Source organism: Pogoniulus pusillus, chromosome 19 (genome assembly GCF_015220805.1).
Source record: "Pogoniulus pusillus isolate bPogPus1 chromosome 19, bPogPus1.pri, whole genome shotgun sequence".
In the NCBI taxonomy this organism is placed as follows: domain Eukaryota; kingdom Metazoa; phylum Chordata; class Aves; order Piciformes; family Lybiidae; genus Pogoniulus; species Pogoniulus pusillus.
This window is the reverse complement of record NC_087282.1, coordinates 13,978,236-14,002,509: the sequence shown is the minus strand read 5'-3', so window position 1 is coordinate 14,002,509 and position 24,274 is coordinate 13,978,236. Positions and strand designations below refer to the sequence as shown.

Genomic DNA, 24,274 nt, shown 5'->3' with positions numbered 1-24,274 from the left:
ACATAACCTGTGTTCTCTCCACACTGCAGCCGGGTTTATTCTAGCAGTCCAGACATGAATCTTGGTCATCTTGACCCAGTGTGACCTGCAAAGTCCTACTCTACTCCTTGCCCTTGCTCTTCCATCCTGCTCCATTGATCATCTTTCAAGCCAAGCTGTTCTCCTCATGATAAGCAATGAGCCTCCCATTAACTGTCTTAGCATGGTTAATCCACAGTTTAGGAAAAACAAAACCAAACTAAAACATGAATTTTAAGACAATGAAGCACACCCCAGGCCTAGCTCAGTTTTAATACTCTGCACACCTATGGACATCATTTTCTGTTACGGAAAAGACAATCACAAATAGCTGGCCTTCTGCAGCCTATCTGGAGCATTGCTTTTTCAATTATGGGTGCCAGAAACCCTGAAACACAAAACTAGCAGGAAGAAGGCAACTTTTCAGAGCCAAAGTCTAGAAAAGCACAATGTCAAACACAGGCTGCCTTATGTGAGTTCAAAGAGCTACTCTACAGTTTTATGGAAGAAAAGCCCACTGAGGAATATTAAAGATAAAAGATGACACTCTTGGCTCAGAAGTCCTTGGAAGCGAAAAGGATTCTGGGAAACAACCACTGCTTGTTGACCCATTCTGACAGTGCTCCCTAGGACTCTGCTCTAAGTTTTTGTGCAGACAGGACATTAGGCTTGCTGGGTTTTGATCTGAACGTGACCTGTTCTTACATGGCACCTTTCTTCTGAGAAGGCCTTATCATGTGTTTCTTCAAAATTTTCCCTTTTCATTCTCCTGTTCCTTGAGGCAATCCAGAGACTGTGATGTGAACAGCAAAGAGAGCAAAAAATCTCAAAACCCTACCAATCTCGGACATAGTATCCTTTTCTTCTCTTCACAAAGTCAGGAGGCATCTAATCTCACAGCATGAATGTTGCTGCCCTAGAGGATTTTCCCAAAACAAGTATTTTATAATAAAAGTTACAATAAATAGTGAGTAATCAGCCAGAGGCCTTCCCACCAGCACATATACAGTAGCAAGGTATTTTTATTCTTTGATTGCTCAAGATTTCAAGCATGGAGGGACAAGAACGTTTTACTACAATTTAATATTCCAGTGCTGCTCTGCAGAAAATCAATAAAAATGTTATACTTAATAAATCTTTTTATTCCCAATCATAATGCTTAATAACACTGATTCAAGCTTTTTCATATTCCAATAAAGCATAGATTAATGCACTGGTTTTACACTTAGATTAACAGCAGCTCAAAGTTCTTCTGTAACTAGCCAAAGATTATAACCTCCGAATCAGCAGAAGAACCCAGAAATGAAGAGCATTCAATATCTTGGGTTTGCATATGAGCTTACTGACATGCACAAGAGTAGAAACAACCTAACAAATTCACCAGCAGCAAAATATTATGCATGAAGCTGAATAATAATCTCTTGAAGTATCAGCTCTCCTCCCCCAGTTTACTACATGAAAAAAAAAAGGAAGGAAGGATGGACATTTGATCTCTTATCTACTACAAAGAATTTAAATTTCTGAGAAGTTTTTTAAACATGCAGGTAAAATTCTCCTTGCAAAAGGCACCACTGACACCATTTTGCTAATTTCATAATTAATAAAAACCTGAGTATGCCTATGCTTGGATTAACATTTTGGCCTGTGTTCAAAGAATACCAAGAGCCCAGCCAAAAGAAAAGAATGAGGACACAGAAATTCCACTGAGATGTTCACTTTGAAAGTGCTCCCATCAGCCAAACCTGCAGGTGAAATGTTGCAACACAAGCTGTTGCCCAACTTAGCAGTGCTGCCTGCACATGCCTAACCCATGTGCTAAAGTACAGGCAGGGCTTGTTCAGTGGCTTTTCATAGAGACAAGGTGGATTTTTTATAACCCCTTCACAAATTAAACTTCAGCTTCCAGCATCAGGAAGAGTTAGGAATGTTAGAAATCTTACTGCAGGGAGGTTGGATTAGATGTTTAAAGGTCCCTTCCAAGCCAGTGTAGTTCATGATTCCATTCTAAAATTTGAGGGGCTGTGTATGTTTTTAAAATGCTTTAAAAAATTCATAATTCCTCAAATGATATTCATTTTTTTGAGACACATGTTCAGTGAGCTCTAAAGGCATGTTTGTGCTCCAGATCGCTCAGCTTTCCTAGTGTGCCTTTTGACACAACTATCCTTTCCAGACCAGACTGTTTCATTTCATGCACTCGTTGCACACTGCATATTCTAGCAGCGTGGCTCATTTCTAGCTCTGCCATCTCTACTAGTGCAAGCATTTGTGAGGAACAATCTACCTGTCAATGAATCAGGACTCTCCAGAAGTGGTACCAATGCAACCTCTCTTGTTCTTTTTTTTTGTTTGTTTAATCGTTCTGACTTGATCTGTCCTCTCAGTGTAATCAAGGATCAGGGAATAGTTCTTGCAAGCACAGAGGAATTACATTACCATAAATTGAGAGTATGATCATGCATTCCTAAGACAAGAATTGGATGCAGTCTCCTAAGTATTGCCAGGATGCTGCAGACATAAATGAGATGGGAGGAATTTAAAAAGGCAACATGCTGAGGCTTGTTCTTGGTCATTTGCCATGGATTCCCCACCCTCTCTCTTCCAGCAATGAACCAAAACTGTCTGCTCAGTGCCAAGGGCCACAGCAACACCTACCCCGGGGAAGATGGCATCAAAGGACTCTGGAATTCTCTGCTCTGCAAGAGGCCTTGCAGTGAACACGTGCTCTAGATAAGAGTTCATTCCTGAAGCTTTACGAGGATGCAGTCACACCCCTCGGTATAGAATTTTAAATCCATTTGACAGGATAGCAATTTTCCTTTTGATGGTGCTGCATTTGACTAAGAAGCAAGATTATGCTCAGGTAATATATAGTAACTGTTTTGCCTTGAAGGGTGCCCTGAAAATGCAAAACATTTTACTCCCAATAATGTCTTTATTATAACACCTCTTTAAGACAGTAAGATCTCAATGAACCTCAGTACATGTCTGGAAAGCACAGCAGAGAACTTCAGTATGACTGTATCCCTTCCCAGCATTTTCTACAGCACATGGCACAAATTTAATTGTGTGCATACCTGCTCCAGGTCAATCCCTGAATGCTTTGAAAAATGTCCTAGCCAAGGAGCAGAAGTCAGGCGTCAACTCTATCAACAAGATTTTCTCATTAAAGCACTGTAAACCAGAGCTGCCACTCTCCAGTTCACACTCACTACAATGTTTACACAAACTCTGTACCAGGACTGAGGACAAGAAAACACAGAAGGCAAAGAATGGCTTGGGACTGTAGAAATCTAGTACACAAAAGTGTGAATTGATGGAGGGACTACCCCTGAAACATTCCCTGACCTCCTGATCAAGTATTTATGTCTTGATTTTATCTCCTCTATCCCTTGTCAAGATTACTTTCTGCATTTGAGCAGCAGCTGGGGGAAACAGAATACACTTGGGATTCAGAGGCTTCATTGCTCACGAAGTCTGGCTGACCTGGAGAACAATCTGCTTCCAAGTTAGGCAAAAAGATTTACTGCCTGGAAATGTCTGCACACCAATATCCCTGAACTGCAGGGCTTCCAGCAATGGAAAATGAATCAAGCAGTCTAAATAAATTCACTGAACCTAGAAAACTGAAACTAGGCCTTCTGAATCACAGGAGAAAAAAATTTCCCAAGACAATGTAACACCTGGCAGTAGGCAGCCTGCAGGCTTCCTTGCTACAGAGAGCATTTGCATGGTCTGAAATCAATGGCCAAGGAGAAAACCTTCCTTCAGAAATAGGGACATTTGCTTATTACTACACTAGCAGAAAAGGGGCTAACAGGCTAAAATCAAACCCTGGTTTTGCATTTGCTTTAGGCTTTAACACACCACTCAATCTCTTCCAGAGCTTCTGGTCTCTTGCAGAAGCAAGGCTCTGAAGAGGGCATAGAGATTTCACACACATGGCACAAGGAGCATGAGTACACAGGAATGAGGAATTTTCACTGTCAATCGCAAAGCAAGTGAGATGGAGGCTGTAACGTTCTCTGGACTGCAGCTGCCTCTGCAGGACAAATGGACTCTGGGACACTGCAGGTGAGGGAGAAGGAAGGATTTTCTTTTGCAAAGAGATCCATTGCTTCCAGGTGCAATAGGCAGCAAAGAGTTTTTCTAAGGAAGGAAACTTCCTGCACAGTTAGCAGTGATTCAGAAACTCTCCCAGGCATTTTGACAAACCCAGCCATTACCCTCTTCGTCTTAGACAGTTCCCATTTCAGCAAATTGGTAACACTCATCAGCATCTGCTTGTCTCCCACCCACTATTTCTCATGTCTTTAAATTCCTTTGTTTAATACATTCAGGGTGTTCTCATTACATCCTGGGTTTATCCTAAAGCTGAATCCATTCAGACGCAGCTGAAAAATGTGTTTCCCCACAAGAATTTGCCTGCTATGGCAGAAATGTAGTTTAAAAAAAGAGACAACAAGCACATTTAAACCACCTCTCCCTCGTGCAATTGGAATATATTCCTCTAGGATGCCTTTGAACCTTCAGTTTGCTTGAATTCAGGCCCAGTAAGGCACCAGTGGCCTCAGCAAGAACTCATGCTGAAGCAATTTGGTAACACTATCCTTTTGCTAGGGAATTGCGTTTGTTGCAGGGGAATGTCATAATTGTCCTCTCTCTGGTTTTGTTAAAGTAAGTTTTAACTTTCAAAGCCACCTCTGGAAAACGACTAAGAGACAGAATATGAGAAGCAGTGACAGGGCAATAAAAATCCAGTGCTGTGTCAGGAGAACGCAGGTCATTAGAGACTTGCACATGCGTCAGCTACAAAGAAGAGAAGGAGTTTTCTCTCTCTACCTTAACCATCAACGAATGAGAAGTCATCCAAAACCTGCCCTCTGCAAAAGCAACTCTGGCCTGAAAGGATACGTTATGCAGCTCCGAGAGTTTAAGCATTTAAGTGAGACAAAGCAGTGGAGGCTCGGGTTGTCTTTTTATAGACCCAGAGAAGTGACTGGGAAAAAAAAACAGACAAGCCTTCGAGCACACAAACTCTCCTTTGGGTCTCTTCCCTCTAAGATACAAAGTATCTCAGACAACAGATGCCACTTAGAAATTAACGTTTCTTTATTTCCCCACAGACAGAACCCTCAGCGTTATCAGAGCTAGTGTGCTACTTCTCTCCACAAGAGCTGAGCAAGAAATGAATATAATAACTTAGCTCTGATAGATGGTTTATGCTGAATTCTGATGGCTGAAACATCTCACAGCTTCTACATACAAGTCACTTGTAGAAAAGGTATTTCATTCAAACTTCTTCCCTTCAATTTGCACCCATTAGAGGTGATGTCTGGCTGCTCTTTCCACTGCAAGGTGTGTGCAGGAGGATGGCAAGGAATAGCTATTTATATCTTCTTAGTGGTAGGCATTATTCTTCAAAGCTGTCTCCTTGAGGCACTCATTAAAACAGTGGCTTGTAACGTGGTGGAGTGAAGGAGTACAAGTTACACTACTATGAAAGAAACCACAACCTTTTTTAAGTTGAACTGTGGTCTTCCACAGCATGAATTACCAGGATAAGCAGAAATGACCAAGTTCCACAAACCTTCTGGAAATTCCTTGGTTTTATAAAGTGCAAAAACAGTAGCAATTGTACCCTCTATATCCAGCAGCTGTGGTTAGATAAAGTATTTGGCATCAAACTCTCTCCTGCAATATTACAAGCCTGGTAAGGACTCACAGTAAGGCAGTGTTTATCCAGCCTTGGGCTGGGCAGGATGGTCCTTTGTGTAAACTCAGCAGTTCTGCCCTTGGCCCAGCACAAAGCAAAGATCAACCATCTGCTCTGTTTGCTGAAGACTCTCAAGGTGGATGCCAGCAGGAGCTCACATATACAGGCCATCTGTGACCATCTACCAGCTACAAACCTGCTGCATGCTGCAGTCATTCAAATGTTTACATCAAAATTGAGCCCATCTTGGTAATCCATGCCCTAAACCGAGTGTTTTTCATTGCTTTAGCAAATATTTTTATCATTAACCATTTTGAGGGTTAATGATAAAAATATTCAAATTGGAAGAAGCTTGATATAGGTTAGACACTAGGAAGAAATTCTTCCCTGTGAGGGTTGTGAGGCAATGAAACAGGTTGCCCAGAGAAGTTGTGGAGCCTCCAAGCCTGGAAGTGTTCAAAACCAGGTTGGATTTCATCTAGTGGGAGGTGTCCCTGCCTATGGCAGAGGGGTTTGAACTAGATGATCCCTTCCAATCCAAACCATTCTGTGATTCTATGATTTCTGACCACAAAATACATCTTTAAACCAACGTGCATTTTACTTCAAATATATTCAATTTATCTCAAATTCATTTCATGTAATGATCTGAAGTTTTGATGTAAAATAAGCCAAAACAGACTATTACTTTGCTAGAAAAAACTTTCAATAAGCTGCTGACTTATGCATAACTGTGGAACACCTCCTAAAGGGAAGAATTCAAATGAAAAGTGGAAAATAAGGGTTAATAACTGGGTATCTTTATATAGATAAGTAGTAAAGTTTCAATATTACACATAAAACTAACTTAGCAAGTCTGTTCATAATTATATTTAAGTTTGTTTTAAATACTCATGATCACTCACCCTTTTTAGCATTTTGCAGAAATAAACTCCATACTATTGAAAACTTTAATGGCAGCTTGTTCTAAATTTCAAGTCATCTCACCCCTGCTAACAGACCACAGAATGTCTACTTCTGCCTCCAGCTGCTTCACACTATCTCCAAGATCATTCCTTTCTCCATCACATTTAGCATCTCTTTTTCTCTCCCTTTCCCTCTCACTTGGCTGCTAAAATCCAGTATATATAAAGGCTCTCAAATCTCTATAGGAGCGGACAAGTATCTACATTTTACAGATGGGTGGTTTTGTCCAAATTGGCAATGCAGGTAAAGGATTTAATAACCCAGCAGTTCCAATTCCAATGCAACACTTAAATTCAGTTGCAGTGATATATGGCTTAAAGCTCCCATTCAAACAGAAATGTCCTTTTTATGAAGACCCTGGAGCATACAAGGCAAAGGAACTCTGCTTAATGGGAAGTCAAAACGGAAGAAAGAAAAAAAAGGCTGAAAACTTACATTACAGGATAAAACAACTGAAATATGCACACTCCCACCCAGGCCCGGCACCAGACTGGCTGCCAAACCTTAGCCTAAGAAACTCCGCCCTCTTCTGCAGGACTAGTCTGGAAACTCCTGACAATTACAGGGACTGGTAACTCAGATTAGGCTGGCAGAAATAAAAGAAATGACTGACAAATTATCCATGTATCTTGGTCACTGGGAGTCACTAACTCAGGCTCACATTTATAGGCCCTTCTGAGTGGTGCCCTGAACACTGAACAGTTTGCTTGGCTGTCTTTTGGAAAGTCACCAAACAGCTTGAGGTTTTGAGAGGTTTCCACAATTTAATACTACACAGGCAACAAATACTTTATAACCCTAAGTATTTAATTAAAAAGTCCTTTGGGAGACCTGCAAAAGTGATTCTTTACCCCTTTTGTTTCCCCTTACTCCTCCTCACCTCTAGGAAAAAGCAGAGTTAATTCCTGCTGCCTCATTGAGAAGCTTCCATATTTATCTACAACAGGAAGGGTGGCACTTCCTGCACACCCGGGGATTTGAGCAAAGGTTGGATGCAAATGACCACAAACTCTCATGCAGGGCATTTTATGCCAGATGAGCAGATGTGTGGTTTTTAAGCTATCATACAATCTAGCCCAGAGCTACTTACCTATTTTACTATTCTACCTGGGCAGAAATACTTTGCAACAGCACTAAACCCATTTTTTCTATGAAAATGAGAGAAGTCTTTTGAAAAGAAAACAGACAATGACTATTAACCCTAAGGGCTTCAGCTTCACTGTGAGGGACCTATAATCGTTCCTTCAGAGAAGGTGAACCTAGACAAGTGCTGTGTGCACACTGGTCTGGCTGATTACAGCACCTCTGCACAGGCTGACTCCAAGCATATGAAGAGTTCCTGGGGAGCCCCAGTGATGTCCCATGTATTTTAAGTTAGTTACACAGCAGATTCTAGTATAATAAGGTGCTGAAATCTGGATGAAAGCCAAAGAACTCCAATACACTGCAGGATCAAATGACAGACGACTTTTAGAGCCAAAGAGAATCATGTCACATTTAAATTACCCTATAACCTGTCCCCCTGAGCCATAAAGGTGCAAGTCATCCCTGCCAGGAGATGCTGCAATTAGTGAAATCAACTGACTTGTCAACCATGTGCAAGGCAGAGTGTGGCCAGAGAGGTTTAAGAATTTCTCTGACTCTGCTCTTCCTCTTTTGTGCTGTAATTTGTATTGCACAGAACCTGGTTTGCCCAGTGATGGCCTGGCGATGATTTGGGATGCATAAATGAAAGCTCATTGCCCTGAAAGCTCACAGTCTGACTCTGGGAACAACAGGTGGAAACACATATGCAGAGCAGGCCAAGCCAACCAGACCGTCTAGGTTAGGTTGGTGTGAATAGCAGTAGGCTTTGCTCCTAGCCCCTGCCAACCATGTTGTGAGCATCACACTGAGGAATGCGTCGAAGCTGCCTTGGCAGCGTCTGCAGTAAAGGTGAGGACAGTCTGAGAGAAAGCACAGAAATGCTTGTTTAGGGTAGGGAGGAAGAAAGAGTTGGAAATTGAGAAGGACAAAGATAGAAAATATCCTCTCAGTAACAAGAGGAGAAGGGAAACAAAGTTGCGTAAACCATGACCTTAAAGGTATTTTCCAAACTAAACTATTCCAAGATTAGCATGGGAGGTGAAGAGCAACTGCCTCAATTTGACATTTTTGAGAAAGGAGAGTGAAATGGAGCACTGGGCTAATAAGGTATGATGGCAGGTAGTCCTGCAGTGACATCCCAACATTGTTGACAGGTTAAAAGAAGGGTTCTGCAACGGGCAAAAATTAAGGACAACAGAGAAAGACATACAGGAAGGTTCAAGGGAAGGGCTACTGAGGTAATTACAGATCTTAGAGAAGAGCAGGCTAGAATTAATAAGGCAACTACATTTCTACCTGGAAGAAGAGGAAGGCAAGCAAGACAAGGCTGAAGGATGTTCACTTTGTATTTGGTCAGCTCTCCTGTCTTGGCACAGTGGGATTCTGAATGGGCAGAGGAGCAGAAGCAGGCAAGGGGAGGGTTTGCAGAATGTCTCTGAGGACAGCAAGATGCAGGTGGATGTGGGTACAGTGCTCAACTGCAGGTGATGATGACAGCTGGTAGGCAGGAAGATGGCAGAACTGAAGGAGAGAACAAATCTGCAGTGGAGGAAGTGTGCTTGGTAATGAGACTTCCTCCAGAGGCTCTCCATGGAGGAAGAGTAGGACTAAAGGAAGCAGAGGCTGAGAATGAGAATGGAGCCTTTGAGAGGAAAGGAGTAGGTGGCAGGAAAGAGGACAGGCACTGTGACGCAGAAGGGCACCAAGGTGAGAGCCATGTGAGAGTGGCAGAGAAAAGGCTACAAAAGAAACTGCTGTGAACACTGCCCAAGTAAGTAGCTGAAATGCATTCTCCTCTCCTGCAAGGAAAGGGAGAGAAAACAACCAAGGTCATGCCCAGCTTATTATAAATGCTGGGCACACATGGTGATCTGCACCATGCAGCATGATAACCTGTTGTAAGCAGAACACCTGGCAAGGGGACAAATTGCATTCATTTGATATTAGTTAGAAGTCCATCCAGGTCTGAACTGCTGCCAAGTTCACGAGGTTGCCAGGGCTGGGAGTTCAGTTCCAGCCTGCTTTTATCAGTGGAAACAAAAAGAAAATGAAACATGGCTGCTTACAGACTAAAGCACTTCCAAGGAAATACAGATTTGTGGCTTATCTGTGTACAGCTCAGTGGTTTAGCAAAACCAACACAAAGCTAAGCTGATAGAAACAGCTTTGAAGCCAGCAGATTACCTTACAATTCACACAACCACTTTTACTGGAACCCAAGTTATCCTAATTTCTCTCTCCCAGCATCCTTACCTCCTCCTCCAGTTTCACCACCTTGGCCTGAGCATTGTTCAAGGCCTGGTCTCGGATCTCGATGTGTCTCCGTTGGTCCTCGTTGGTGGAGCGAGCAGCAGCAAGTTCTATTTCCAGTTTCTCTTTTTCCCGCTGTGTTTCCTTGTCTAGCAAAACAAGTGAGAGTTATCAATGGCCAGCAGACATCTCTACTCCAGCTTTCAGAAGTCTTTCACTGCATAGGTGGAGGAAAGATCATACTGGAGCTTCTCACAAGAGAGAATGCAAATCTAGTGCTAAGGGGAAAAGTAAGTACCTGGCTTTCAAGGAAGAGGACTTGTAACCCTGAAAAACAAGTATGGCACCTCCAACCAGCAATGTGCCACAGCACTACTGAGAAGGAATACAAGGTGCATCACTCAGTACAGTTAGGTAATTTGCTCTGATTATGCAGATGGTTAGTGAAACCTCACACTTCTTTACCTCTGAGCTTTCAGCAGTGGAAAACAAACTGGGTAATTTAAATATCCTAGGCTGGTGAAAGGAGATAGCCAGCTTGTATACCTGAAAAAAATTTGTGCTCCTTTTTTCACACTGACCCAAGAAGTAGGAAGGCTGTTCTGCCTGGGGCAGCTGTCCTCCTTCTCAAAGTAACACCCTGTTGTCCCACTTTACTGGTGGTACCTTTAAAGGAGTCAGAAAATGAGTGAGTGATGAGAACTCCTCAGTCTTTTTCTACTGCTCTTAAAAAAAACTCCCTGGGCCAGAACTGAGACATATACATCTGCCACTGCCTCATATCAGGCCTGCAGCTCAAGAAAGCCTTTTGCCCAGCACTGCTGAGTTCATATGTGATGCTTTAAAGTCACCCTGAGCACAGCAGCCAGTCCTTTCCTGACGCTCTCCAGAAAGAGTTGAGGCTAGTGGGAGCAGCTACGTTGTGTGTTTGAGAAACAGGACAACTGCTTTCATGAAAAAACATAAATAGGATAAAATAATTGGGGACTGAAGACTTTATCACACAGGGATGTAAAGCAAAGCTGCAACACAGAGCTGACATCCTCACTGTACGCTGTCGTTCCCAGCTCAAGCCAACCAGCTAGAATGATAACATTAACACACTTGCTGGGTACAAAACCACAGAATACTCCCTGCAGTGATCTACACCCAGCACTGATGACACCAGAGAAACTGCATTCCAGAAAGCAATATCCCACGACAAAGGAATGAGGACAAGGAGTGGAAGGCTTGAAAAACAGGACCTAGATCCTGGGTGTTAGGACAGACTGCATATGAAGTACACAGGCCCGTTTGTGCAAGCATGTGCATAACTATATTTACAGGGCCACAATTACTCCCTTTCTTCTGCCAGCAGAGAGCCAGGAGCAAAGCTTTAGCAACAGAGTAGCTAAAGATTCCCTCTGCTAGGGAATCAATGCAGCCCACACACAGGTTGCAAAACAAACCTGTCCACCAACAGCACCCAGAACTCCATAAACTCTGACTGCAGCTCAGAGCTGGCCTGTGACGTAAGACATAAGGACAAAGGCTAACATCACCTTCTGTCTATTCTTCCCCATCTCTCCCATCTCGGTAGTTCTCCACCCAGGAAATAAGCTGCTGAGAGTGCCAATGCACTAAAATATAATACAGAAAATGGGCAGAGATGAGATGGAGTGGCATTATGCCAGCAGGTATGTAGGTCACTGCCAGCATTCCATGTTCTTAATCTGAGTGCCAACAGCAAGGCTTCTGGGGGTTTAGTTCCAGATTTTTCCCCAAAGGAGTACTGCTTCACTTGACAAGTGCCTCCAGCACCCCTAGAAATGCTGAGGCTGATGACATGTAGGATTATGGTTTCCATATCCATCCAAAAGGAGAAATTGATTGTGGGGCTTCACAGTTTTGACTTCCACACCTACAAACTTCAAAGTCCATCCAGTTTGGATACAAGACTAAACTCACAGACTTTGCAGGAGTTTTGAATTCACGCCCTGTCAGCCATCTGCTTGCAATGTAAGCCACAAGAAACACACTAAGGACAATGCAAGAGAGGGACAGCAGCCTTTGTCAGAGTGGAAGCAGTGTGTGTTACACCACTGAAAATCCCTATTTTTCAGTTTTATGACATTACCTTTTTATATAACTGGAGAAAAGTGAGCATTGTCAGAAGGGTGGAGTACACTGTGAGATGAGAAAAAAGTTGACCTGCTGCTGTCAGCCTTAAGACATTTCAGTACAAAGGAAAAATACCGCTTCACATCCATCATTTTGGTTTGCCTTGTGAGAAATCCACTGTTGTGGACAGAAGTCATGACCCTTATCCAGCCCAGCACACTGCAGGCAGCATTCATTCCCTTTATTTTTGTCAAACTAGATAGGGCAGTGGCAAATTAAAGAGTAAAGAGACAGAAAACCTACCAGGTTCCAGTCCTACTGGCCTTAACTCATGCTAGGACTTTTGTCAGTCTGGACAGGTTTAGCGCCAAAGCTTTCAGGGGACAAAACAGGTGGACAAAATATCCTGCAGGTTTTGGGGTAAATACTAATTTCATAGTTTAACTGCAAACTCCACTTGTTCCAAAATCCCTAATAAATGCCATCAGAAGGACACTACACACTTCAATCCCTGCTCCATTCTCTGCAGTCACTTTCGGACTGTCACTGCCCCGATTTCTATCCCAATAGAAACCTAACAAGTCTGACCTATGGTAATCTGCTGCAGTGTTATCCTTCCCAGGGTGACCAGAGCATTTCATAGAATTGTAGAACAGTCCATGCCAGAAGGAACCTCTAGAAGTCATCTATTCCAGCCCCCCTGCATTCAGCAGGGATGCTCCCCACTAGACCAGGTCACCCAGGGCCCTGTCAAGCCTCACCTTGAATGTCTCCAGGGAAGAGGCCTCAACCATCTCCCTGGGTAACCTGATCCAGAGCTTCACTACTCTCATAGTAAAGAATTTGTTCCTAACATCTACTGACCCATAATGACCGTGTAACTCACTTTGTGCAAAGAGCTGAGAGATAGTTTTCCGATTGTCTTCAGAGCCTTCAAATTCCTTCTCAGCAAGCTGCTTGTTGGCTGTCTCCATGCGTTCTGTAATATTTTTTCAACAAAAGGAACTTTAATAATAATTACAAACTTTCAGGCATTAAGTGACAATTCTAATGCAAGCAAAGGGAATGGATCCCCTAATTCCACACAGCCAAAAGTAAAATGCCTGTCAGAAACTGACACTCACTTCTGACACGTTTCTAGTTAACGTCCTTGAGAAAATATTCTCCATGTGACAAAAGAGGTTAAAGAAAGCTCCAAAGAAATGACTTGAAACAATTCTAACATACAGAAAGTTTATTTATTAAATTTCATAAATTCTAAGATGCCTTATTTTTACCGTCCAGATAAATTTCACCATGCAATTAAAAGATCTCCTTATAATTGTCCACTGAATTCTAATAGTTGAAAGATTAAATCGCTATTGTCTGATTACCTGACTTTAAGGAAAAGTGTAAAACCCTAAGTACAGCTCAACAGTTGTGCTGCTGCAGGCTACTAGGAATTTATATGTCTACAAAAATAAGAATTAAACGTTTATGCTGTGCTTTATTATGAATAACATTATTTAATGCAGGCCTTTGTGCACTCTCAACAATGCCGGGCACCATATAGCCTCCCTTCTTGAAAGCAAAACAATTCTGGGAGCACAGCCTGAGTAAGTGACATGGGGCAGCAAGAGCAGATGACACAGAAACATAGAATTGATGAATCACTGTGGTTGGAAAAGACCTTTAAGATCATCAAGTCCAATCATTACCCAACTCTACCAAGTCTGGTCCTAAAACATGTCACTCAGCACCACAGCTCTGCATCTGTTAAACACCTCCAGGGATGGGGATTCAGACACCTCCATGGGCGGCCTGTTCCTTGAGAACCATTTTAGTGAAGAAGTTTCTTCTAACATCCAACCTAAACCTCCCCTGGCACAACTTGAGGCTATTTCGTCTCATCCTATCACTTATTACTATGGAGAAGAGATTGATCCATACCTGGCTCCAACCTCCTTTCAGGGAGGTGTAGAGAGCCAGAAGGTCTCCCCCTCAAGCCTCCTTTCCTCCAGGCTGAACAACTCCAGTTCCCTCAGCACTCCTGTCCACGAAGGACAGACAGAAGTCTTTCATTAAAAAAATAAGTTTACAGTTTAAAAGACTGATTGTGCACCTTTAAACACCTCACATTGCAGATGTTTTTTGCCTCTCAAATTAACACGTAAACTTTTACCTCTGTTGAGGTCAAATACCATTCAACATCACTCTTCACTGCTAGCCGTCACATTGCCTCAGCCTCTTAGCAAGAGCCAGACATTAATAACATCTCACTTTGGAAAAGGAAGGGAGATCTAAAAAACCAGATGCCTAAACTGATAAGGACTGACAAGACCTTCAGGAAGAACAGGGAGTCTGCAGTTTGTGTGTCAGTGGAAAAGGGTCACTGGACAGGAAATAAAGTGAACATGCCTGGTGTGGGATTATGCAGTCAGCAAAACGTCTTTCCATTTGTATAAACTCAACAAATTGTACAAATTGTCTCTAGGATATAAGACAAGGGAGAATTCCAGGCTTGCATTTGGTTTATGGTATTTGGCTTATCAGATGTTTCTTCCCAATGAGAAACAGGCTGGAAATGTGAGACAGCAGCATTCTCCTAAACCTGCCTTTTCCATACTGCCAGCAAGAGCTTAAAATCTGAGACTACTGAATATATCAGAATATACTGAAAATTCCCAGCAGGCACAGGGAATTCTGCAGCAAAATGCTGAACTGCCAAGAACATATAACAATAAAAAGAAATTTTAAAATATCATCAATATAAGGAAATTTTACTTCATTCACCTCGTAGATCCCTGTTGAAATCGTGAAGCCTACGGATTTCTCCTTCCAGCTTGTTTCTCATAGCCTTTTCCAGGGCATCCCGCTTAGAGGATGATTTCTCCAGGTTTTTGTATGCCTCTGAAACTTGCTGAATTTCAGTTTCCAGCTGCAGTGGAAGCAAAAACAAGCACTTACTATTTTATTACTAGTAATTCTTCTCATTCAGTTTCAGAAAGGAGATTACTTTCTCCCTAGTCTTCTTCATGGAAAGAAACCTATACATTAAGTGAAACAACCATCACAGATCTGTGATGGATCCTTCTGTATAAAGAATATCAATGTCTCTCCTAGACTCTAGCTGTTCCAATAAAATCAAAGCATAAATGCAGCAAAACTGAAAAAGTGCAAATGTATTCTGTCTTTTCTCAGACTAGGGCAGCTTGGCCACTACTGTTAGTTCAGGCAAAAAAAGAGCCCTATGTAAATAGCTCATGTGATATCAAGTCGAGTAAGTAAAATAAACAGAAAGGCAGACAAAACTGAGAAAAAAATGTTAGTGGTGCATCCTGCTTTACTGATGAACTTGCAGATCTCTAAGTGTTATGGCCTCAAATTCACAACAATACCTCCTGACGTTACGTGTTTACACTTCTATAACTTAAAAATTGTGCTTTTAAAGGTACAATTTATGAAGTGAACAGAAGGAAACATTTGCAGCAAAGCATGTTTAATCCTTCCTGTAGTCTTCAGTGTAGAGATTCTCTGACCACTCAGAGCAGTTCAATTCTAACCCTCCTTACTAGGCATGGAAGTATGGATTCATGGAACAGCACTGTCTAGAGCAAGAAATCAACAGGAGGGTGGAGGGAAGTGCATTTTTATTCTTCTTTCATTCTCAGGAAGCTGTCAAATATTTCTCTAAAGCATTTCCTTGCCAGAAACCTTAAAAAAACAAAACAAAACAAAACAAACAAACAAAAAAAAAAAAAAAAAAAGAAAAAAAGGAAAGAAAGAAAAAAAAAAAAAACAACAACGAAACCAACATATGTCCCTAGAAACTGGTAACACAGGGAATAACATGTGTGGAAAGCCACACTGGTCACCTGGACTCAAACAAGCATTTCAAGCAGCCACACATTTTTAAGGCCCTGGAGACTGCTCAGTGCAAAGGGCACAGCAAGGCCCACAAAGTCCTAAATCGCAAGGCACATCAGCCTTTTCACAGCTGCAAGGCAACAGCAAAGCTGACCTGCTGCACAGCTTGAAAACACAGGCCGGCAAGAAGTTATTCCTATGAGGCTGGAGTGAAAATGCCTCTACACGTGCATCCTAATGATGGGTCTTAACAGAATACTTTGGTTTTAAGTATCACTTACTCTACTTATTCACAAAGCCAAAAGGTGGCAAATAGCTTGGTCCAAAATGAGATATGAAGTTTTTATGGAGGTTATGTGGTACTGGGAAGGTGACAAAAGAAGTGTTAGTTTCAGTTCTACAATCCAAACATCTGATGTAGCCATAGCACCAGTACTTGTTCTGCACACTATTCTGCCAGTAGCAATGTCCCCTGTTGCCTCCTTAAGTGACTATGGTCTTGTGTCACTTCAAATAGAGCCTTCCTGCAGTCTCTAAAGCCTTTTAAATTGACAGGAAAATTAAACCTGCTGCTATCCTGGACATAAGAACATTAGTTTTAACTTAACCAAGCAAGCCAAGAACCCAGCCTCTTCTAGACAGCTGATGAGGATGCTCTTTTGAGCATGGTCAATAAGCTGTTAGAACAAAGCTGAAGGCTTTGATTTTATCTTCTGACAAAGTCAGGCTGCTGCCCAGAGGGACAGGCTACAGACCAAGCATTTTGAAGCAGATAATCAGTCCCTTAGGCAAGGAACATAACAGTTGCGATTGGATGATTCAATTATGAACCATGTTAAAACACAGGAGAGTGCCTGACATGCAAACCTACCCACCTTCTGCAGCCGAGCTACTTTCTCATAGCAACCATCCAGCTCCTGCCGTAAAGACCGATTCTCTTCTGACAGGATTTCCACCATCTGCTGGGCCCTGGAAACTATGGCAAAAGGATCTACTTGCATCTGCTGATATGGAGAAGGTATCTGCTGAGCCCGGGACATTACTGAATAGGAATCGCCTTGCTGCTGCTGCTGCGGGCCTAGGAAGGGCTGGCATAGTCGGTACAAATCTCCCTGATGGACTTGATTGGACAAGAATGGCTGCTGGGTCCGTGGCAGAAGGCCAGGATCTCCCTGGCTTGGAGTTAGAGGCTGCTGGTGCTGGGAAGGGGACAGCCTGGATGGTGGTGGAGACTGAAGCAAAGTCAAAGATCCCAGGGATGTCAAGGAAGAAGTTGGGCTGTGGTGGTGAGGTGGTCTCTGTTGTAACTGTAGCTGCACATCTGGGTTCTGTCTGGAAAACAGAGAGCAGAAGTACCATCAAAGTCATGCAGCAGATTGTGCACACATCGAGTTACAAGGCACAGGATGACCTGCATAGTTCCTATGCACAAATCTTCCCACTCATAAGACTCATATGTGAGGTCTTTCTCATTTTTATAAGTTTGTTTAGAAAAGAAAAGCTACAAAGTCAAAACATTCTCAGAAAATACAGTCTAAGAACATGAAGGTCTTTCCTCTTGAGTTTATTTCACACAGAAACAGTAAGAGAACCTCCATCAACAACTACTAAACCAAAGTTATTTTTAGAACTTTTCTCCATACTTTGTGGATAAAATGGCTAAACTGAGCACTGTTAGGAATGAGCTTTTTTGTTCTGTTCTGAAATATGCCATCTCCCAGAGAGAAAACAAGGATTTCAGCTTTCTATGAATATCAACCAAGAAGCTGCAGCCTGGTCAAATGAGACACTTAAAAGGATCTGAAAACTAGCCTAAGAATGAGAAAAGCAGCCTTTTGACACAGAACCATTCTCAGTCCTGTGCAGAAGGTCTGCTCCTAACAATAACCTCTACAGGATATCAAAGACAGACTTAGCAATCTACAGCATGCTTGAGGCTACCACAGAACTAACTTTAAGCTACATCAGTTCACATTTCCCAGGCACTGGAGATCCCCAGTTCAATTTCTGCTGCATTAGACAAGTAAAAAACCTCTCTTAGAAGATCGTGTGGATTTATTGTTCTTGGATGACCTCAGAAGACAGGATTTGCTTCCTCCTCCAAAGATATCCAACCTTTAACTTCTCTCTATGTTCTTTATTCTAACAGCTGAAGTCACTCTTTCTCCATACTGTAGCCAGTATCTTCCTAAATGCAGAGCACAGCCTGGTGCAGACCCAGTTTGGCAGCTCAGTATGTTCTGAAAAACTCCTGTTCTGAAAAAATTTCCCAGCTGTTGGGATTCAGTTCAACCTTGCACTTGGAAAAGCACATGATGTTGCTCCACCTAGCCAGAATACCTTCCACCACTTCAGCTGCTACAGAATACCTGAATGTCTGTCTTCACAGGAAGGACCCTGAACGCTGGCTTTGTGGAGTGCAGCAAGGGTACTGGGTGTAGAAGACTGTCCACAGCATAGTTGTCCCACCACACCAGGAGCATTAGTGGCATGTCAACTGAAAACAGCAAGCATGAAGCTGAACTAGGAACTAAAGGGTTACATAATGGGCTTCTCAGCCGATATGCAAACACTCAGCATCATCCTTCCTGTTCTCTGCAGAAAGAACGCATCCACTCTTCATACGAGTCCAAAGAGGAAACGTCTGTATTACTCACATCTGGCTGGCAGCACATGTAGGAATTCACATTCAATTCTCAGCCCAGGGTTTGCTGTTTCAATCTCATGCATCTTACATTTCATTTTCCTTGCTTTCTCACATAGAAGGTGCAGATAAACCTGCAACCTAATGCTCAAATTCCTAATGGGGACACAAATCTAGCCATTGTTCCTTGGGGAAAAACAAATAATTATTGCTCTAGTCACTGTTTCTCTCTTTCTCACACTCAGGTGACTGTGATCCCTGCCAGTAACATCATTTCAGGAGCTGTGTTCCCCCCGAAAATGCTCATCTGCAGCATGAGGATCTCAGAGCTCGGCTCAGGCAGAAGACAGACATGCAGTTAATTTCCTCAGGAATGTTCCATTTAGTAGCAGCAATTTGGTTCTTCCTCTCCTGGGAGGTCAGCTCTGCTCACCATTCCATTTATTTCACTACCTTTAGTTGCCAGTTCTCACAATGAAGAATGAGGCAAAGCCATCACATACCATGCTCAAGGTGACCTGGTTTGTCACAGGTGGTTTCCAGCTCCTTTCCCAGTTCACCCACTTATGTGCAGAGTTAAAACTTTGCATCTTCAGAAATCACTCATCAACCTGAGCTGATGTTTCCCTATCACTCCACTCCTCTGCTTTAATTTTACTATCAGCTAGGGAATAACCTTGCTGTGACATTTAAACTGTGATGACTTGCAGAAGTTTGATCAAGAGATACATTGCTCCATCTGCCACATGGACGCAAAAAAACACCTTCCCAATTTCAAACCTACAAAATAATTTCTTCCAGCCTGAAAACAACCTGAAATAGCTGCTCTGGAAGACTGACTCTGCTGATATCGGTGTGTTAATAATATAAGGTTAATGAGGACTATTCAGATGTCAATTTGAGCTACTTGCCTAAAAACACCTCATTATTCTGCCAGCAGAGAAACACAGACAGAACCTCATAATTTCTGCAGGACCTGAGCACTAATGAACACAAAGATGGCCAAAGGAAAACAGCAGCAGCTGAATTCTGAAGTGACAGTCTTTGTACTGACTACTTTATAAAGAGCAACTCTAAGAAATCATGGCTGGGTATTTTTGAACAAGACACATTTCCAAGATTTCCAGCATCTTGGCATTCACATCTGAAGCCTCTCATCTTCTTGAAATGATACCAATCTTGCGGGTTCAAACTGAAACGTGAGAGCTGGGCGCTTCTAGTTCAGTTGTAAGACCAACAGCACTAGAACTTCCAATATGTCACAAAGGGGGTTACATTCCTGGCAAAACAAGGTAACACAAGTGGGGTAACACATCCAATTGTAAAGAAACAGGATTTCAAATCTCAGTAACCTCACAGTGATAACCAGACCTTTTAAGATCTTATAGACAAGCTTCTACATACACATTCAAAGAACTTTTCAGCAGCTCCACTACTTTGTCTTATAAAATATTTAGATGTATTTCATGGATTTAAAATACCTGTCTCAGAGATCCCACAGTTTAACAGAAGAACCGTGGAAATTATTTCTCTGGTAAACTAATTTGGGACTGATTCATAAATAAATGTGCCAAACTGAACTTTGAGAATTATAGAATTGCTTTGGTTGGAAAAGGCCTTTAAGATCATTAACTTCCATTATTATCTAACTCTACCAAGTCTTGCGCTAACCCACATCCCTCAGCACCACATCCCTACATGTGTTAAACACCTCCAGGGGTGGGGGATTCAACCACTTCCCTAGGGAGCCTATGATTCCAGTGTTTCACCCTTTCAATGAAAAAAATCCTTCTAATATCCAACCTCAGCTGGGTGCAACTTGAGGCTGTTTCTTCTTGCCCTGTTGTTTGTTACTAAGGAGAAAAGACCAACACCCACCTCACTCCAATGTCCTTTCAGGTAAAAAGTCTTCCTAGAGTTTCCTTTTCTCCAGACTAAACAATTTCAGTTCTTTCAGTCACTCCTCACAAGACCTGTTCTCTAGACCCTTTGCCAGCTTCTTTGCTGGCAAGCTCACGCCAACATCAAAGTATCTTTCTTGTAACAGAGGCCCCAAAATTGAACCTAGTACTGAAGATGTGATCTCACCAGTGCTGAGTACAGAGGGACAATCACCACACTTCATGGTCCTTCTTGTCACACTACTACTGATCCAGGCCAGGATGCTGTTTGCCCTCCTGGCCTGTATCAAGATTTTTCAAGACTTTCAATCCAGAGTGCAAATTATTAAGGTATAAATCATTATTGGGGTCACCTAACTGAATTGCTGATAGAATAGTAATAGAAACTTTTCTCCATGGGAGATCAATCCTCAGGTGACCCTGCGGTAGTAATCAAAATTACATCTAAACTTCCCTCCATGAGAGATCAGTTTTTGAGTAACCCTGCTACAATAATCAAAATTACATTCAAACTATCCACTTCATGCAAAAACGAAGCAGCAGGGCTCTCAAAATACATGGAAAACAGAATTACGCAATCTCCTTCCGTTTGCTGCAGTCATAAAGGACCCAAAACCCCCAAATGAAGGAAGAAAGCTCAGAGCAGAAATTTCCACAAGTGCTTAAGTCTTAAAGGACAACTTTAAGGGCCACTTCATTTTGAAGACTATCATACGTGGATCTCTGCTTCCTTGGTGTATACTGGAGAAATGCACTATGCAGGCCAAGTACAAACCTGGATTTATGGTCTTGCACCTACATGGGCTTTTAAGTCATGAAGACAGAGATATGGAGAAAGGGCAGTTCTGCAAGCAAACCTCACCATCAGGAGTCCTGAGGCTGCCGGGATCGCAAACATCAAGTCACGCAGAAGATCAGTGAGCAGAGCAACAACGCGGGGAGGGGATTGGGGGTGGTTAGAATAATGATGAGATCAGGAAAGGTCTCTGGCTCGTTAACACTTTTCCTGCCTTCCCAGATTCTACTGCCTCTCTCATGTTCAAGAAGCTACAGTTCCCCGTCTCTTCCCCAGCCCTCCTGCACAAAACCAGGAAATGCTGACTGCAGGAGGGAGCAGACTCCGCTCGATTAGACCACTGAAATCAAACCCAGGCATTTTTGTTCTGCTTCCTAGTCATACCTGATTATCCCTCACTTTGATGCTGCTCAGGGGAACGCAGTGCACATAAGTGATTTACTAATTATGGGACAAGTTCTGCAGAATCCTTCTCCAAAAGTTTCTATGAAGTCAATAGGATTAACCACCACAGCAGGAGCTCAGCCATTTGGGCTGCAGACAGGGGACGGCGCTTGAATCAGAGGGACAGCAAGCTTCCTCTGCGTCCAAAACTACACCAACAGGAGCCCTTTTTCCCCTCATCTCTCACTGCTCTGACACAGGAGACCTTCCAACCCCACGGGATGCTGAACTCAAGGCATCCATCTTCTCCACTTAGACCTGAAGGTTTGTTTTCATTGCCAATGCTGAAGTGTAGTTATTAAGGAAGAGAAGAGGATTTTGGAGCTTCACATGTCGCCATCCTCCTTCTGAACCTTCTTTATATTTCCAAACAACAGCTCAGATGCCTCGGGCATGCCCAGCATTTACATTAAACCAACATCATTAGGAACATATACCTGTTCCCAACCTTACACCGCCCAAGAGCAGGTGAGGCAAACTGTTTGCAGACTGGTTCAAACTTACCACACAGCCCCATTCCTTTCCCAGACTGGGGAGGGTGAAGCATGAGAATGCTGTGAATTCCCCAATGTTTATCTTGCTCAACGAGTTTTATTTAACCGCATCGTTAGGTCACCCTCAAATTCCCCTGAACAATGAGGGGAAAAACCCGCAGAAAAGGGTGTGGCTTCAGCAGCAGAAAGAAGGGGCTTTGTTTCCTTGACGCACAGTTCAAAAAATGCACACATTTACCAATCCAAATTAACCCAGATGAACACAGAGCTGCTGCACAGGAAAGCTGGAGGCTCTGCAAACACTTTATCACTCCAGCCAGGCTGCAAAGACACTCGTTAGCACTGCCTGGTGCGAGACAAACACACTACGCGAAGTTGTCTTTAAAATCCTCACACTATTACCCAGCTGCACCTTTAGTAACACAGAAGGTTTCTTGTCTAAATGACAGTTTCTCTTAGAGTGTATGGGAGAGGGAGGGGAATAGAGGACTTGCTCCCTTCCCTTGCTACGCTGCTCTGTAATTTATGGATTAGTCTTGCAATTGTTCTACTGCTGCAGCATTTGCTTGCAAAGGAAACCTCTTCTCTGTGCAGCTATTTAGGTTAAAAAGTAACCTCATTAGATTCCCAATGCTTTGAAGACAAATTTCAGTTGCTTCCCCTACTGGAAACTTTGCCAGCTGAAACTTTCCCCTCCTCCCCCCTTCCCCCCCCCACCATGTTCTTTCAAAGCAGCCAGGATCCATCCAATACAGACAAAAATCACCCTGTCTAGAGGAGCTGACTGTTGGCGTGTTTTCAAAAACCTCTCCTTGAACAGCGAGCAGGCTACATTCCAGACTCACTATATGTAATATTGTGAGCATTTCTGATGCTGCAGAACTGTACAGGATCTCTTTACCTTTCCCCTGTGCAGAGATTTGAGACCTTTGAATCTTCGGAATCATTTGCAATGAGCTTCTACAATCGTTACCCCTCCTAAACCCTTTACTTCCCCTTTTCCTGGCCTCTTTATTATTTATTTAGCCAGATCAAAGGGCCTTTTCATCAGGCTTGTATGCTGCTGAAGTCATTTCAGATCACAAACAATGGTGGACAAACTCTGAAAATAGCTCCCCTTAGGACTAGGAAGGTTTTGAGCAGCTTCACATTCCCTTCACCACAGACTCTAATCCCAAATACAGACTGCATTTCTTTATCGTGCTCCCCTCAAAACACAACACAACATGTACAAGCACAAATGCAGAGAGACCTCGCACAGTCTTTCTCCAGTTGCTCCACTGTATTACCCTCTTGAGCTTCAAAATGAAACCAAAATCATTACACCAAATCCCACCTGGTCTTGGAGAGAGATAGAAAGGAAACAGGTATAGCAAAGCCTGCTCTATTTTCAGTCCACCTGAATAAAACTTCATCTCTACTCACAGAGACACCAGAATTTGGCTCAAGCCAAATCTAGCTACTTATCTAAAGGAAGCCAGAATAGGCTGAGATTTCAAATGATCAAAGGAAATCAGCAAACCCAAGACTGGGTTGAGGCACAAAGCAAGCTCCACTTTCCATTCCTACACTTGGGTCCACTAAAAATAACACCTGAAGAACTCTAAAGGAAACTCAGGTGACTTTTGTTACCTGTGCCATCATTGCTTTCTCCTTTTTGCACATCTCACTTTCTCCTTTCCTATATAGTATCTAGATGCAGTTTAAACCTGAAAGAAATCTTTTGTCTGGGCAGACATAATTAGAGAGCAGCTTAAGCCTTGCAGAAAGTAACTGCAAGGTTCTCCAATGAATCACACCATAACTCTGGCTTTTGCAACAAACCTTCTGAGGCTCTAGAGCTTCAGCATTAAACTTGTCAGCACCACAAAGCTGTCTCATTTCGGCTTGGCTTTTTTTTGTTGTCATTGTTTGTGGCAGTTGTTGGTGGTTTTTTTTTCACATCCTTCTAGGTAAGCTACTGAAACAGAACACAGCAAGGACTGTGCCCTTCCAGACACAATTTGTAGCTGA

General features: G+C 42.7%; 1 protein-coding gene across 5 annotated transcripts in view; it reads right to left on the bottom strand.

Moving 5' to 3' along the window:
- The window catches only part of AMOT (angiomotin), a 61,527-nt gene that overhangs the window by 7,426 nt on the left and 29,827 nt on the right, over positions 1-24,274 (bottom strand). For all 5 annotated transcript variants that reach the window (XM_064159392.1, XM_064159390.1, XM_064159389.1 and 2 more), the window contains 4 exons: positions 16,858-17,314; positions 14,909-15,053; positions 13,023-13,115; positions 10,040-10,185 (listed from right to left, as the gene is read on the bottom strand). In XM_064159392.1, the coding sequence (XP_064015462.1) occupies positions 10,040-10,185; positions 13,023-13,115; positions 14,909-15,053; positions 16,858-17,314 (841 nt within the window). The remainder of the gene's footprint in view (positions 1-10,039; positions 10,186-13,022; positions 13,116-14,908; positions 15,054-16,857; positions 17,315-24,274) is intronic.